Source organism: Cervus canadensis, chromosome 12 (genome assembly GCF_019320065.1).
Source record: "Cervus canadensis isolate Bull #8, Minnesota chromosome 12, ASM1932006v1, whole genome shotgun sequence".
Taxonomy (NCBI): Eukaryota; Metazoa; Chordata; class Mammalia; order Artiodactyla; family Cervidae; genus Cervus; species Cervus canadensis.
In genome coordinates this window covers 77526102-77540581 of record NC_057397.1, presented here as the reverse complement: position 1 = coordinate 77540581, position 14480 = coordinate 77526102, and the positions used below count along the sequence as shown (strand labels likewise).

At 49.4% G+C, this 14480-nt stretch overlaps 1 protein-coding gene across 1 annotated transcript in view; it reads left to right on the top strand.

Moving 5' to 3' along the window:
* Nucleotides 1-7144: 7144 nt before the first annotated feature.
* The window catches only part of SNTB1 (syntrophin beta 1), a 237273-nt gene continuing 229937 nt past the window's right edge, over nt 7145-14480 (top strand). The window contains exon 1 of the mRNA XM_043483100.1: nt 7145-7816. Within this exon, the coding sequence (XP_043339035.1) occupies nt 7300-7816 (517 nt within the window). The 5' untranslated portion in view covers nt 7145-7299. The remainder of the gene's footprint in view (nt 7817-14480) is intronic.

Below are 14480 nucleotides of genomic sequence, written 5' to 3'. Positions count from 1 at the left end.
TAAAAGACACCTGCTCCTTGGAAGAAAAGCTATGACCAACTTAGACAGCATATTAAAAAGCAGAGACATCACTCTACCGACAAAGGTCCATATAATCAAAGCTATGGTTTTTCCAGTAGTCATGTATTGATGTTAGAATCGGACCATAAAGAAGGCTCAGCACTGAAGAATTGATGCTTTTGAACTGTTGGAGAAGACTCTTGAGAGTCCCTTGGACTGCAAGGAGATCCAACCAGTCCATTCTAAAAGAGATCAGTCCTGAATATTCATTGGAAGGACTGACGCTGAAGCTGAAACACCAATACTTTGGCCACCTGATGCAAAGAACTGATTCACTGGAAAAGACCCTGATGTTGGGAAAGATCAAAGGTGGGAGGAGAAGCAGACGACAGAGGATGAGATGGTTGGATGGTATCACTGACTCAATGAACAAGAGTTTGAGTAAACTCCGGGAATTGGTGATCGACAGGGAGGCCTGGCATGCTGCAATCCATGGGGTCACAGAGAGTCGGACACGACTGAGCGACTGAACTGAACTACAGACACCATTTCACCCATAAACACATGAGCACATACCTTTTAAGAAGAAAAACTTTGTATGATTATTGCCCCCAAGGAACGTAATTAATATGGATGCAATTATATGATCAAATATACAGTCTGTATTTAAATATCTTTAATTGCCACACACAGAAAAAGTCCTTGCAGTTTTTCTTTGATGACTGAATCTAAGATCCTACAATTTATCTGGGTTTCATGCCCCTTTACTTCCTTTTAGAAAATTCCACCCTGTGTTTTGTCTTCCAAGACGTAACACTTTTGAGACAACCAGGCCACTTGTGTTATAGAATCTGTGCCATCTGGGTCTGCCTATTTGCCCATATTTAAATGTTTAGATGGTGGGTTGGATCAGTTATCTGTATGGTGATATGTGTACCTTTCCCGATACATATTCTAAAGATAAATGAACTGCAGAGACACTTTGAACTTACTAAGTAGGTTTGTTGTTGGTGCTGCGATCAAAATACTAACAGTTATTTCTGAACAATTTCTTTCTGTATTGTAGGACACACCAAAATGAATAACTCTATTGACATGTGTGAAAATCAGATTTCTCACGTATCGGGAGACACAAATATGGAATAAGGAAAAGTAAGAAAGTACCTTACAGTGTAGGATTTGAAATGAGAATATGAATATGAACTCATATCTGCCTATTATCATAGCATAAATAAGTACACCTAGTCTCCATATCTTGGTTTTTAAATAATTTTCCCACTAAAAGGAACCAGGGCTCCTTAAGGAATGACTGATCCCAGGGCTGGGCATATAAAATACAAATTAATCCTGGAAGAGCTTGTTATGCCAGAAAGCAAAAAGCAGAAACTTGTAAAAAGTGCTTAAAGACAATGAAGACCCATCAAAAGAACATAAGAGTCAGCTTAAAGAGGCTCATACTGGCCAAATTTGATATATTTAAGCAGAAAACAGGATAATGATAATAATGAATTAGAGCACATTAGATAAGAATCTAGATCATAGTGAAATTAAAAATCAACAACAAAAATAGCTGTATATAGGGGAATTCCCTGGAGGTCCAGAGGTTAGGACTCTGTGCTTCCACTGCAGGGGTCACAGGTTCGATCCCTGGTTGGGAAACCAAGATCCCACATGCTGTGAGGCATGCCAAACAAACAACCAACCTAAAAACTGTGTATAGAAGAAAGTTCCTCCTTGCAGAGATCTGTCTGCTAATAAGTGTGGAAGGAATTACTGAATCCTATACCTGCCTCTCTAACATGGCCCCAGGTGGTTCTATTTCCCTCCCACCATTAAGAACAATTGCCAGGTGTTTCCTTGAAACTGCAGTTTTATAACAGCCATGGAATCCCCAGTGCTGGAGAAACTAACATGGAAAAGAAACATATGGAAAACATAAATTCTAGTCAATCTATGACAATTTGTTTTCTCCAGTAAAATACTTCTGAAAGTATTTTTCCACGCTGTTTAGCTGAGCCGTTGTTGTCCTGGCTGCTCCTGAGACCTGCCTTCCTATTCTCACGTGGTCCTGAGAGCTTCTCTGCTTGCTTTCACCACAATCCCCTCCCCTGCAGTGCATATCACCCATGGAGAAATGCAGGCCACTGCCTGGGACTGCCTCCAGGCCCAGCCTCTTGCTTGCTCTAGTTTTTTTTTTTTTTTTTTTTGTCCCTTCACCAAGCAGATCAGAGATTTCAGACATCGACTGCCAACTTGGAGTTTAGTCCAGTGGCTACTTCAAGTAAATGCAGTGTCTTATGATGCCTCAGAAGGCTTGAATTTTCATTTAAGAAGTAGGGCAGTAGCCCTTTGCCTTTAAATACGTCTTCTGTCTCTGGGTTTCCAAGTTTTCCAGTCAATTGGGGCTATTTTTGTGTGGCTCTAGTTTAGTTATAAAGAGAGGCAATTCAAAAGTTAGCATAATAATTATGAATTTCTCTCCCCATAAACACTTTCTCTTTGCTCCCATATTCAAATATATTGCCAGACCAAATCAATTCTGCTTTCAACATTTTCCAAGTATCATCCTTTGACTTTTCACTTCCTTGCTATTTAAAGACGTGTATGAAAGAAACTTTTGATTTCTTATTCCTCTTCACCTGTTTACTGGGACATCTTCAATGCCTCCTCAGGCCAACTTGCTAAGGTTCCTAGTATTTGGTGGGATGTATCTTGTCCACCAGAGTTTTAGAGTCATTTTATTCAACATCTTCAGTGTGACGTCTCACCTATCCTTCTACAGTTTTCAAAAAAAATCAAATTTAAGATCCTTTAGGAAAAGTGACTTAAATTTAGAGCACAGATATTAAAAGACTGGATATGGTTTGTCTCAGCAGAAGTAGTTATGGAAGAGAACCAGAGAGAATGGAACTCAATGAGAGAGTGGTAAGCATCTAACTACATTACAATTCTGCCCTGGGCTAGCTCTGCTCCCAAAAAAGTCACCACTACAACATTCTCAACACAATGAGCAATCAAATAATTCACCTGACCAACTGGCTGGTTGAGAGTCTGGGTGGTGGTCTATCTAGTTTACCAAGGATCCACCTAGCTGAATACCAGTCTCTGCAACAGAGGGTGTTGGCCAACCAGTCTACAATGGGTGATGTGCCTGTCGGCCTCCTGGGGCGTGCCAGCGCTCTTCACGTGTCTCATTCCCCAGTCTCAGTACTTCATCTTGAAAGTAAGAGTCACTCCTCATGTGTTTTGAAGAAGCTTTGAGAGCCAGTGTGGAGTCTTCCATGGGTCTCCTCTTCTTACAGAAAGTAACTAGCCTTGTGGGTCCTCTTGGGCCAAGAACTGCACCAGGGCAACTTCTGGTTTCTCAAAGATGTTTCTGTTACCAGTTAAGACGCCTCAGTAGGTCCCCGTGAGGCTTCAGTGACCTCACAGCAAAAGGTCAGATCAGGGCATGACTGGGCCCCCTACCGTCAACTTCAGCCTTGTTCTGGCTCAACCAGTGATGACGAACAGCTTTGCTTCCATGCAGTGCCAGCACATGAATCTTGTGAAAGATGCCCTGTTGTTACTTGTGAAAAACCTTGCCCCGAGTCACTCTAGACCCTCTTGCCCTGTTTTAGTTTCTTCCTGGCACTTACTTCTCCGTGAAAGCATCTTACGTCTGCAGTCTTTCTCCACCTCCACCCTGTGGCCCGCTACGAAGGACGCCTCCGAGGGCACGTCCTACCATCTGTCTGCTCCCCGGTCACAAGCGCAGCCCCTGGAACAGCGCCTGGGACAGGGCAGGGGACAAACCCCTTTGTGGAAAGAGAGCGGACACCACCCCTTCCCCACGGGCTGCTCCTGCCCCTCCACCCATCCTCGCCCAGCGGCCAAGCACTTCTGCAGGCCGAGGTCCAACCCCCTTGCAGGAAAACACCCCTCCCACAGCAAAGACGCACCCACAGAAGATCCAACTTCAGGCTGGGTGGAGACTGAAGTCAAAAGCGGAGGACCAAAGGAGGAAACAGAACCAGAGACAGAGCTGAGTAAAAGAAATCTAGTTAAAAAAAGGAGGAGGAGACTTAAGGTGTCGCTTCTGGAAGGCTCAAGGTGGCCGGGTAGTTGCGCCAGCCGAGCTGTGGCTTTGTCACAGACCGATCACGGGGCCTTAACGCCGTCACTGCTCTGCTCAGCTTCACATGCCACACTCCACACTCATAAAGTGAGGACTCGGGGAGTCTTTTCAGACCTGTTCAGCGGCCATTCTTCACAAGGGGAGATCGAAGAGAACGTAATCTGTCCTGGTTGTATGTATTACAGGGCTACTGCAGGGTAGTCCCGTATATTACCAAGAAATTAGATCAAGCTTACCTTTGAGAGCCAGCAGCTTTCCTAATCAGGTCAGGTGTACAGAGGTGTCTGTAGGATAAGACAGGGCTTCTAGGCCAGCAAGACCACAGCCATCATCAGCTCCAACCTATTAACACGTCTGAAGAAAAGAACGTGCTGACTCTAGGACAGCGGGTGTCCTCTGACCTTTGGGAGCAGGAGAGGCTGGAGAGACAAAGCTGGCTGCGCCCCCTAGTTGTTGTTGAGTTGCCACATCCTGTCTGACCCTCTGGGTCTACCCTCTGGGCTACAGCCCGCCAGGCTCCTCTATCCATGAAGCAAGGATACTGGAGTGAGTTGTCACTTCCTTTTTCAGGGGGATCTTTCCGACTGAGGACTTGAACCTGTGTCTCCTGTACTGGCAGGCGGACCCTTTAGCACTGAGCCATCTGGGAAGTCTGCACCTGTCTGGGGAAGGGTCTTAACCCTCAGGGCCTCCCTCCCAGTAGACATGCTGTCCCCAGTGCAAGCTGAACATTGGGGCTGACAGGTTCTGAGCATTTTTTAGGAGAGCAGAGGACGATGGTGAAGAGTCCAAACTCTTCACACCTGGGTTTGTATCCTGACTCTGCCATTTATTAGCTACAGGACCAGGGCTAGTTTTAAAAATTTGCGTCTCCACTTTTCCACCTGTGACATAGGAGTGATGATAATAGGAAGTGTTATCATCCCAAGAATTCCCGGGAGGATTAAGTTGACACATGTAAAGCGTTTAGAATAGGGTTACGATTCCAATTCCACTGGCAAAGCCGTGTCTGGGTGACACGCAGGCCTTGGGCCTAACGATACTGAAATTTGCTCTGCTTCTGATGCCACTTTCAACAAAGCAACCTACTCCTTCCCACGTAGGTTTGCTTACACTGAAAAAATGTGCTTATTGCGGGGATTCTGAGAAATTGCCATCCCAGAGCTCGCAATTTCTAATGACAAACTGATCCATTACTTCTAGTTATGCCTGGGCCTCTGACATCACTTGACCACAGAGGTGAGATCCAGGTGTGACGTGAATGGAGATGTCAGTCCCAGGGCAGAACTGGTTTGATTTCTAAATCATCACACTGGCCTTCTGGTGCCCACCTCCATCTCAGTGCACTTGGCAGACGCTCTGGACATGTGTCCTCAGCCTCTAAACAGAGGGCAGGACCATCCAGCTTCCCACCCAGCTGGGCGCTGCCCATGCTGTCCCTGCCGTGAGAACTGCTAAAGAGAGGATAAACAGCTTTTAGAGCACTGGTGGGTTAGCAACATTGGAAATGAGGACGCTGCAAACAGAAGTATAAATCTAAGCCTTCCCCTTGACCTACCTGCAGTGACTCCAAAAAAAAAGAAAAGAAAGAAATCCAATATTACCATTTTATCCTGGGTCCCAGCCTGGAATACCAACCACCCAATCTTTGGGTATTGGTCTGGGTATTCAAACATTCTCATTTAAAAGTGTGAGTCATGCTGGAAGGGTTAGAAGTTTCAGTGATGATACTCATCAGTGGGAACGTGTTCCTAAGACTTCTTTCCTCCGGATGCTTTGCTGGGTCAGGTTTCCGTTTAGGAATTCTGGGATTGGTGAATTTTTCGTTTGTTTTTGATTAGAGGGCACAGAGAAGTGGGAAAGAGAGGTATTAATAACTGATTAATGTGAAACACTTCCAGAGCTCCATGAGACCTGCTGTAGGGTAGAGGAGAACTTGAAGAGTTTCAACGACTAGGAGGGTTCTGGAAGATTCATCTAAGGGTTATGTTGGCACTTCCAGTGCTTACCTTACCACTGGGAAGATAACCAGGGATTATAATGTCTCATCCCAGGAAAAATGCAACTTGAGCTGCAAATAAGTCACCCATAAAGAAACTTTGGAGACACAATCCATTGCAATTGCGTTCTTTAAGATGTACTTTCTCTATTGGATCTTCGGAATAAAGAAAGCCACAGGAAGCATTTGGGGTGACGTGGGGGGTGGGGAGATAGGTCAGAAGCAGAGAGCATATATTCCGCTAGGACTGGAAGAACATCTGTCCCTGGGGCCTGGGGCAGGCGTAGACACATCTCCCAAGACCCGGCACAAAGATGTCCTGCCTTTAAAGGTGGTGTCCCGCACTCGGGTTATCCTGACATTTCACTTGGGATTCACGGGCCAGCCTTTCCCTTGTGACTTTCGGGGAACCCGAGGTTTCTGAGTCCACCTGGGCGTCCCGGCGGAGAGGAGAGACAGGTAAGACCTGGGCGAGAGGAGGAAGCGAGGAGGCTTGAATCTAGACTCGGCTGGGGTTCGGACCAAGGGGCGATCCGGCAGAGGGTGTGAGGGGGGTTTGGGAGTATCCGGGGGGGACCGGCGCGGGACAGCCAGACCGCGCGACGCGGCGCTCGCCCGACGTAGGGGGGTGTCCGGGGCGGCGTGGGGTACCCGGGGCGGGGCGGGGTCCCCGGGGCGGGGTCCCGGAGGAGGCACGGGGCCCCCGGGGCAGGGTGGGGGTCCTCGGGGCGGGGCAGGGAGAGGAGAGGGCCAGGGCTGCGTGGGGTTCCCGGGGCTGCGTGGGGTCTCAGGGGCGGCGCGCGCGCGGGGGCGTTGGGGGGGGGAGCCGGTGGCGGGACAGGTGAGCGGCCGCGGGTCCCGCCCGTCCCCGCCCGTCCTACAGCCGTCCCGCCCCCTCGGTCGGGGTTTTGCAGCTGGCTCTTTCCTCCCCTCTCCTCCCCTCCCGTTCCGTCTCTCCTTTTAGGTCGCTCCACCCCGCCCAGATCTGGCCGGGGGCCGGCCCGAGCGCGGCCGCCAGCTCGCGCGGAGCGGCTCGGCTAGTCCGGAGCGGAACCGCGTCCTTCCGGAGGCGCGCTCGTCGCTCCCTGCGCGGCCCTCCCCGCGTCCCCCCGGCGCGCTCGTCGCTCCCCGCGCGGCCCCCCGCACTTTGCCCCGCGGGCGCGCGTTGGGGAATGCCGGAAAGATGGCGGTAGCTGCTGGGCCGGCCGGCGGGGGCGGCCGCGCGCCGCGCAGCGGGCTGCTGGAAGTTCTGGTGCGGGACCGCTGGCACAAAGTTCTGGTGAACTTGAGCGAGGACGCCCTGCTGCTGAGCTGCGAGGACGGCGCGGCCAACGGCCTCGGGGCGGCCGCCGGAGGCTCGTCCCGCCGGGGCGCGGGGCCCGCGGAGGCGGCCGCCGGGGTCCGTACCGCCTTCACCGACCCGCCCGAACGGGTGCCTGAGGCCGTGTGCAGCCAGAAGCGCGGCGTGAAGGTGCTGAAGCAGGAGCTGGGCGGGCTGGGCATCAGCATCAAGGGCGGTAAGGAGAACAAGATGCCCATCCTCATCAGCAAGATCTTCAAGGGGCTGGCGGCCGACCAGACCCAGGCGCTCTACGTGGGCGACGCCATCCTCTCCGTGAACGGCGCCGACCTGCGCGACGCCACCCACGACGAGGCAGTGCAGGCGCTGAAGCGCGCGGGCCGCGAGGTGCTGCTGGAAGGTGAGCGGCCGGCGCGGGGCAGGCGGGGAGCGCCCCAACACCTCACCCCACCACCCCGCCCCGTCCGCCCACCCCCCCCCCCCAGGGGCCATCGCGGGGCGCGCGGCTCGGGGTGCGCCCCCAACACCCCCCAACCCCTCTCCACCCCCCACCCCACCCCCCGTCCGCACGCCCCCCGGGAGCAATCGCGGGGCGCGTGGCTCTGGGTGCGCCCCCCCCCGCCGCGCGCCTGCAGCCGCTCTCCGGAGGCCGCAGTGCGCGGAGTTGTGACAACTTCTACCCTCCTGGGGGCAACTCGTCTCCACCCCAGGGTCGTCCCGGGCGTTGACCTGGCAGTGCTGGAGGGAAGGGTCGGGCTAGCGAGCTTTCTTGAGCCCCTACCCAGTGCTCCGCAGAGGACCGGGGGCGTCCTGCACGTTGCCGCGTTTTTATCCGCGCGAAATCCCGGTGTCGTGTAGGGGCTGCAGGTGAAGCTGGCGGTGAGGGGTTCACGGCCACGTTACGGAGTCGGCTCACCGAGTGATCGCGACTCTGACAGTTTTCTGCTCTATTTTCTCTCAGAAGCCTGGGCACCCTGGCGTAAAAGAGGCGGTGGGGGTTTGAGTCCCACAGGGGCCGGAGAGGGGGCCACGTGTGAATGCCAATACTTTCACCACCCTTCCCGGCTTCCCTCCTTCCAAATTGGAAACGGGGCTTCTGGTTAGTCGTGCCAAGGGCTGGGAAGTGTGCTGCAGCTTTACGCAAAAGTTTGCTTCTGCTGCCAGGTGCCTGGCCGGTCGGTCTGGATTCCAGGTCGCTCTGGGTGGAGGGCTGCTGGAGTGTTTTTTCCTGCCTGAGTTTTCCCCATGTTTCCCCTGCACCCCCTCGGAGTGGTGTGGAAACAGCTTTAGATGTGTAAACAGTTTCCCCTGCTCGTGAAGTGTCTTAGCACCTCCTGTCTTGAGACCTGAGGTCCCCGATCCCCCGGTTACAGAGTGTGAGTAGAATGGTCTGCGGCGTGTGTCCTGGTGTGGCTGTGTGTCCGTCTGTGCGGAAGAGGGGCGGTAGGGGCGCTGAGGGGGTGGACGTCTTTCCCGCTGCAGCTGCGCTCGCGTCTCTCCCTCCGTGTCCCTGTCTGCCGCTCAGCTGCGGAGTACATACCTCTTTGTGTGAAATATAAGTGTCTGTTTAGCCAGCTGCCCCCACACTGTAGATTGAGTTGTCTGGGGTCTTTTATTTGATTATGGGTCCTCTCCCTTGAGCTCCATGTCATGCCTGCTGAGTAAATGAATAAATGAAACCATGGCCATTGATACAGAATGTTTCAACTGAGACCTTGTAAACTGGTGGTTGATTTAAGTCCTAAATTAAGAACTTGAGTCAATTTCCTGCTCATCAGTTGCGGTGCGGCCTGTGAAACCGAGAAAGTTTGAAGTTTGGAAACCAACTGCTCTTCCCTCTAACAGCCGATGCAACTCTGATCGATGGTGGCCCGCCTCCTGGCCTAGAATACAGAAGGTTCCCCCCACCCCTTATTTGTCTAGAGTATTTGTGATGTCTTCATATTTAATTGCTACCGGGGATCCAGAAAGTATAAGGCTATTTGCTTTGGCTTGATGATTAACATAAGTAAACAGAAAAAAGTTTCTTGATTCAAGTGTGTGTTGGCTTGTGTGACAAAGGGCAGGTGGAATCTGGAGCAAGTGTAGTTTGGACTATAAACGGCTGGACACCTGCTTGGCTTGCAGTGTTACTGCAGAATATCAGGGGGTCGTTTCTATTTCAGGCACTGCCCTTGATTATGTCTTTTGTTTTAGTCCCCCTCCATTTCAATTTAGTGAATAGTGACTTAGCAAAGAAATAAATAAAAAAATCTACCTCACCCCGAAAGAGGAAGAGAATATGACTCCAGGAGTTAAAAATAAATTTAGTCAAGAAAATAATTCAAGCAGTTGTCACTGAAAAGTGAGTTTTATAAAAACCTCTATATGTAACAGTCTTAGGACAGATTGTTGTGTGTTCCAGGCAGGAGCTTTAGGGGAAGACTGTAGGCTTCAGACTGTGGGCACAGACAAGACCCACCTGGGCTTTGGGCAGCAGTCTTGTTCTAAGCCTGAGTGTTCAGAAATCAGCTGCTATTAAGATAAACCAGAAACCCCCTTACCACCAAAACAGTATCTCTTCTTCTGAGAGTATTGATCCTGAATGAGGTGGGCATGGTCATGTATCATCAAATCCAGTAGCACATAACTTCTCTCTTGTAGCTTGGCTAGCACTAGGACAGGGTTCCCAGCTTAAGGGACTTGCCAGAACCACCGGAAGGGCTTTTAAAACTCACCTGTGCACTGCTCCTGCACAGAAATGCAATCTGATTCCAGAATTTCTATGTAGGAAAGACTGTGCCGATGTAATCTAGTTGGATGAGAGGGCTAAGGGAGCTGCATTAAATATATATTTATATGGCAAAGACTTTTTTTTTTTTTTTAACTTAGTTTGCTTTTTCTGGTCTGTTTTTTGAGGGAGCAGATGTAGACTAGTTGAGTTCTTCAACCAATGCCAATACGACTGCTCATTTCATGACATGTGCCTCCTAGTGGAAATTCACTGCCTCAACTAATGGTGTGTGTGTATGCCTTGCCCATTCATGTCGACTCTGCAACCCCATGAACTGTAGCCCCCCAGGCTCCTCTGTCCATCTACTAATGGTACATCTTCTGAAATGAAGCCCAGCAAATTTCAGTGCCTGTATTCTAGTCTTAGATTATATCGTAGAAGGATCTTAACCTCCCCGAGCCTCAGTGTCTTCTGAAAAATGAGAATAAATAAATGCTTATTTACTGGGCTGCTGTAAGGAAGAGCACTCTGAGAATTTTCTTAAAGGGAACTGGGGGCATATATCAAATGCCTGCTGTGCTTAGTTATTTTTATAATTCAAATGAAGATGAAACTGTCCCTTGCTAAGGAACAGACTTTTCCTATTCCTCTACTAGAGTTTATATTTTTAAATTTTTGTTTTTATTTATTTTTTTCTTGTACTATAGAACTGTAACGTTAGGAGACCATTGCTGTGGGCGAAAGGAATCACAGCAACAGCTCATATCTCTTGAGGACTTAATATATGCAGGGCTGCATTTGTTATATTTGTTACCTATGTTGCTGTTACTCTTTGAGTAACTCTTTGAGGCTAGTGCTACTGTTGCTAATTTTACTGAATGGAAACTGAAGTTGATAAACAACAGGTTATTTGCTTCAACTAACAGAAGATATGCGGGTCTGTCAGACTTAAAAGCTTGAGGTGAGACTGATACTGACTTCTGCTCCAGCTGTCTGCTTGAGTCAGTGGAAGCGTCATCAGTTACCGGACTCAAGATGCTCTTTGCGCTCCTCACGTGCTGACATCAGGCGGCAGCCTGGAACCGGAAACAGTCATTGTGCAGCCACCTGGAGGGAGAGGTGGGAATGGACACTGAGCCCCAACTTAATCACCGAGTGTCTGGCTGTCCAGAGGGAGCTGCCGTGATATGGCCCAAATTTGCAATGCGATGGAGGCTCCATTGTTGGACACATGGTGAGCGAAGACTAAACTGCAATTCAGACTTTAAATAGTGAATAAACTATGCCAGTTAAGTCAGTGTCAAACCAAACCTGCATCAAAGTTAAGATCAGAAATCTTCACACTAGAGACTCATTTCCCATTTTAGGGAGTGGAGAACAGGGACCCTGCATTCAGCGGTGCAGATATTGTGCCCCATAACTCCAGGGGTGCACCCTCTGTAATAGGGCAGGGCACGCCTGCACAAATGCCTTTGGAAGCTTTGGGTAGGGGACGGGGAGTGGGGGAGTTTTTGCCCTTATATTAATAGTAAAATCATAATTTGAACTATATCAACCTTTTTGTACCTGAAGTGACAATAAAGTCAGTTTCTTCAGAAGTTGTTGAGATCAAGGAGTGCAGGGTGTTCTGAGAGTGGAGGGGTGGACAGAATTATCCTTGAGTACAAAAGTCTCCCATGGAACTGGACTCGAAAAATGGAGACTCATGCGAGAAGGTCAGAAACGGTTGTTGACATTCACCCTGTCCCTCAAAGCTCCTTCCTTAGTACCACCCAAGAATGCTTGGTGTGGAGAGTCTGAAATGTCACTTTTACAACCACTTTCTCCAGTGCTTGGGGGGTGGGGGGGCAGTGGGGGCTGCAGGGGAAGGGTAGTGAGTTTGCTGGCATATGACCTCAGAACTGGATGAGAATTTGAACTTCAAAGGGCATTATAGGCTGCCGCGGTGTTTGCCCATGGGAAGGGAAGCTGAATCCCTCTTGGGCTAGGGGAAGGCCGGTGCCTCAGCCCAAAAAAGAGTTTGGCCATCAGCTGTAGCTGAGTGTGAGTGGGAAGAATGTACCCTTTAGACTTTGCTGAGGGGCAGGAGTGAGAAAAGACGAGAGGATCGAGCAGGGTCAAGGCTTGTAGGGCTTGTTAGAGTTGGATTTCATTCTGAGGGTGAAGTGTTTGAGGCAGGGAAATGTCACACTTGGTTTCACATTTCCAGAAGCTCACTCCCTCAAGCATGCTTCTAGCGTAAGTTGGTGAGACTTGTGAGGTGAGTGGCCCCCTGCACCCACCCAGCCGCCCTGGGGTGCAGACACCTGATCCTGAATTCTACTTGGGGGCACCTCCCTGAGCAGGACTTAGGTTTGTAGAGGGGCTTCACATGCATTATGATTTTGTCACCAGGTCACCCCTTTGTGGATGAGTGGACAGGTGTTATAATTCCCCTTTTGTACAGGAGGAAACGGAAATGCCAGGGTTGGGTGACTGGTCCCAGGTTACCTTGTCAGTGATGGAGCTGGAAATCAGGTTATCCAACCCTCCGTCAACTTTTCTGCTGCACACTGACACCAACCCAAGACATCATGCAGGGACTGGGAGAAGCCTGAGAGGAGTAAGACGTGGCTTCTCCTTGCAGCAAGCAGGGAGGTAGGGCATTTAAGGCTGATTGTGCAGTACTTGGAGGGCTTCCCAGGTGGTGCTAATGGTAAAGAATCCCCCTGTCAATGCAGGAGATATAAGAAACTCGCGTTTGATCTCTGAGTCAGGAAGACCCCCTGGAGGAGGGCATGACAACCCACTCCAGTATTCTTGCCTGGAGAAGCCCATGGACAGAGGAGTCTGGTGGGCTACCGCCCATAGGGTTGCAGAGTCAGACACAACTGAAGCAACTTAACATGCATGCATGTGTGAAGTAGTGGGGATTAGTAAGACAGACAGGGTGGTTTTTACCCCAGCATATAAAGCAATAGTACCTGGTATACATTGGGCTTACCAGGTAGCCAATGCAGAAGACAGAAGAGACTCAGGTTCAATCTCTGGGCCGGGAAGATGCCCTGGAGGAGGAAACAGCAACCCCCTCCAGTATTCTTGCCTGGAGAATCCCATGGACAGAGGAGCCTGGTGGGCTCCAGTCCATGGGGTCACAAAGAATTGGAACGACTGAGTGACTGAGCATTCATGCATGCACCTGGCATACATTAAGCTGTTAAAATGTGTTAGGGAGGGGAACAAAATGGCAGGACAGGCAGAAGGAAGGAGGGGAAGAGAGAAAGAATTTGGGGACTTATCAATGACCCTTTTTTACGACTCCCATCCTCCAGCACTCATGCTGTTAGACTACGGAGATAAACATTTGGCATCTGGTAAGGAAACCATACCTTTCCCTGTAGAGAAGACGAATGAAGAAGGGACTTTTTAAACCCAGGAAGCACTTACTTAGCATAGACCAGTCTTGAAAGACAGTTGACAAAAGAGGAGCCAGACATGATTTTAAAAGTGATGGGAAAGGGTAATTATCCTTTTCATGCTATATTTAGAACCACTTTGCCTTTGCCCCCCTGTGGCTGAGCGACCTCCATGTCCAAATAAGTAAGAAGGCTTTCTACCAAAAGAGATGAAAACTGTCTGCTTAGATATTTTAATTGTTTCTTTTTTAAGCTTATGTATCAGTCTGAGAATTCAGACCATGTTCCTTAAGTGAAGCTGATCTTTTAGTTCCTTCTTTCTGCGGGCGGGGGGTTGCTCTTCTCATTTAGTGGTGCATTTTAATACATACCATGGAGTATGTATGAAAAACAACTCATTGCATAGGGTCTACATATATGAAACACATCTAACCAAGGCTACCAGTGGTCTGTGTGGAGGGGAAGTTCTTCTCTAGCAGCCTGTGGCCTACTGAGAATTCTACTTCAGATGATGCTTTTCAAAGCAGTTAATGTTAAAGAAAAGCCAGACTTTCCCCCCACATTTATAATGTGTTTTATATACCAAACCTCATTACCCACTTCACTGGCTTTGATCTATAATAGCACTTGCCTTTAGCTCTGGCCTGCAGAGTGAGACTTATGGGAAAATATGTAATGTGCACCATGAAATAAATGTCCTAACAGACCCACGCAAATGAGCCCCATCCCCAACACGAAATAGACAAGATGGAAAAGTTCATGAATAATAGTGGTTATCATGGAAATTAAAAGGATGACCCATACTTCAGCTCAGTACTTTTTAAAACTGCTTCTCCTCCCTGTGGACTGAAGTGTCAGCTTGTGCATAAATGCAAGAGGCTGTGACTAAAATTTAACAATTGCTGAGGGTGGCTGCAGGTGACATATCCAGTTTGTTTGCATTGCTGTTCAGACTG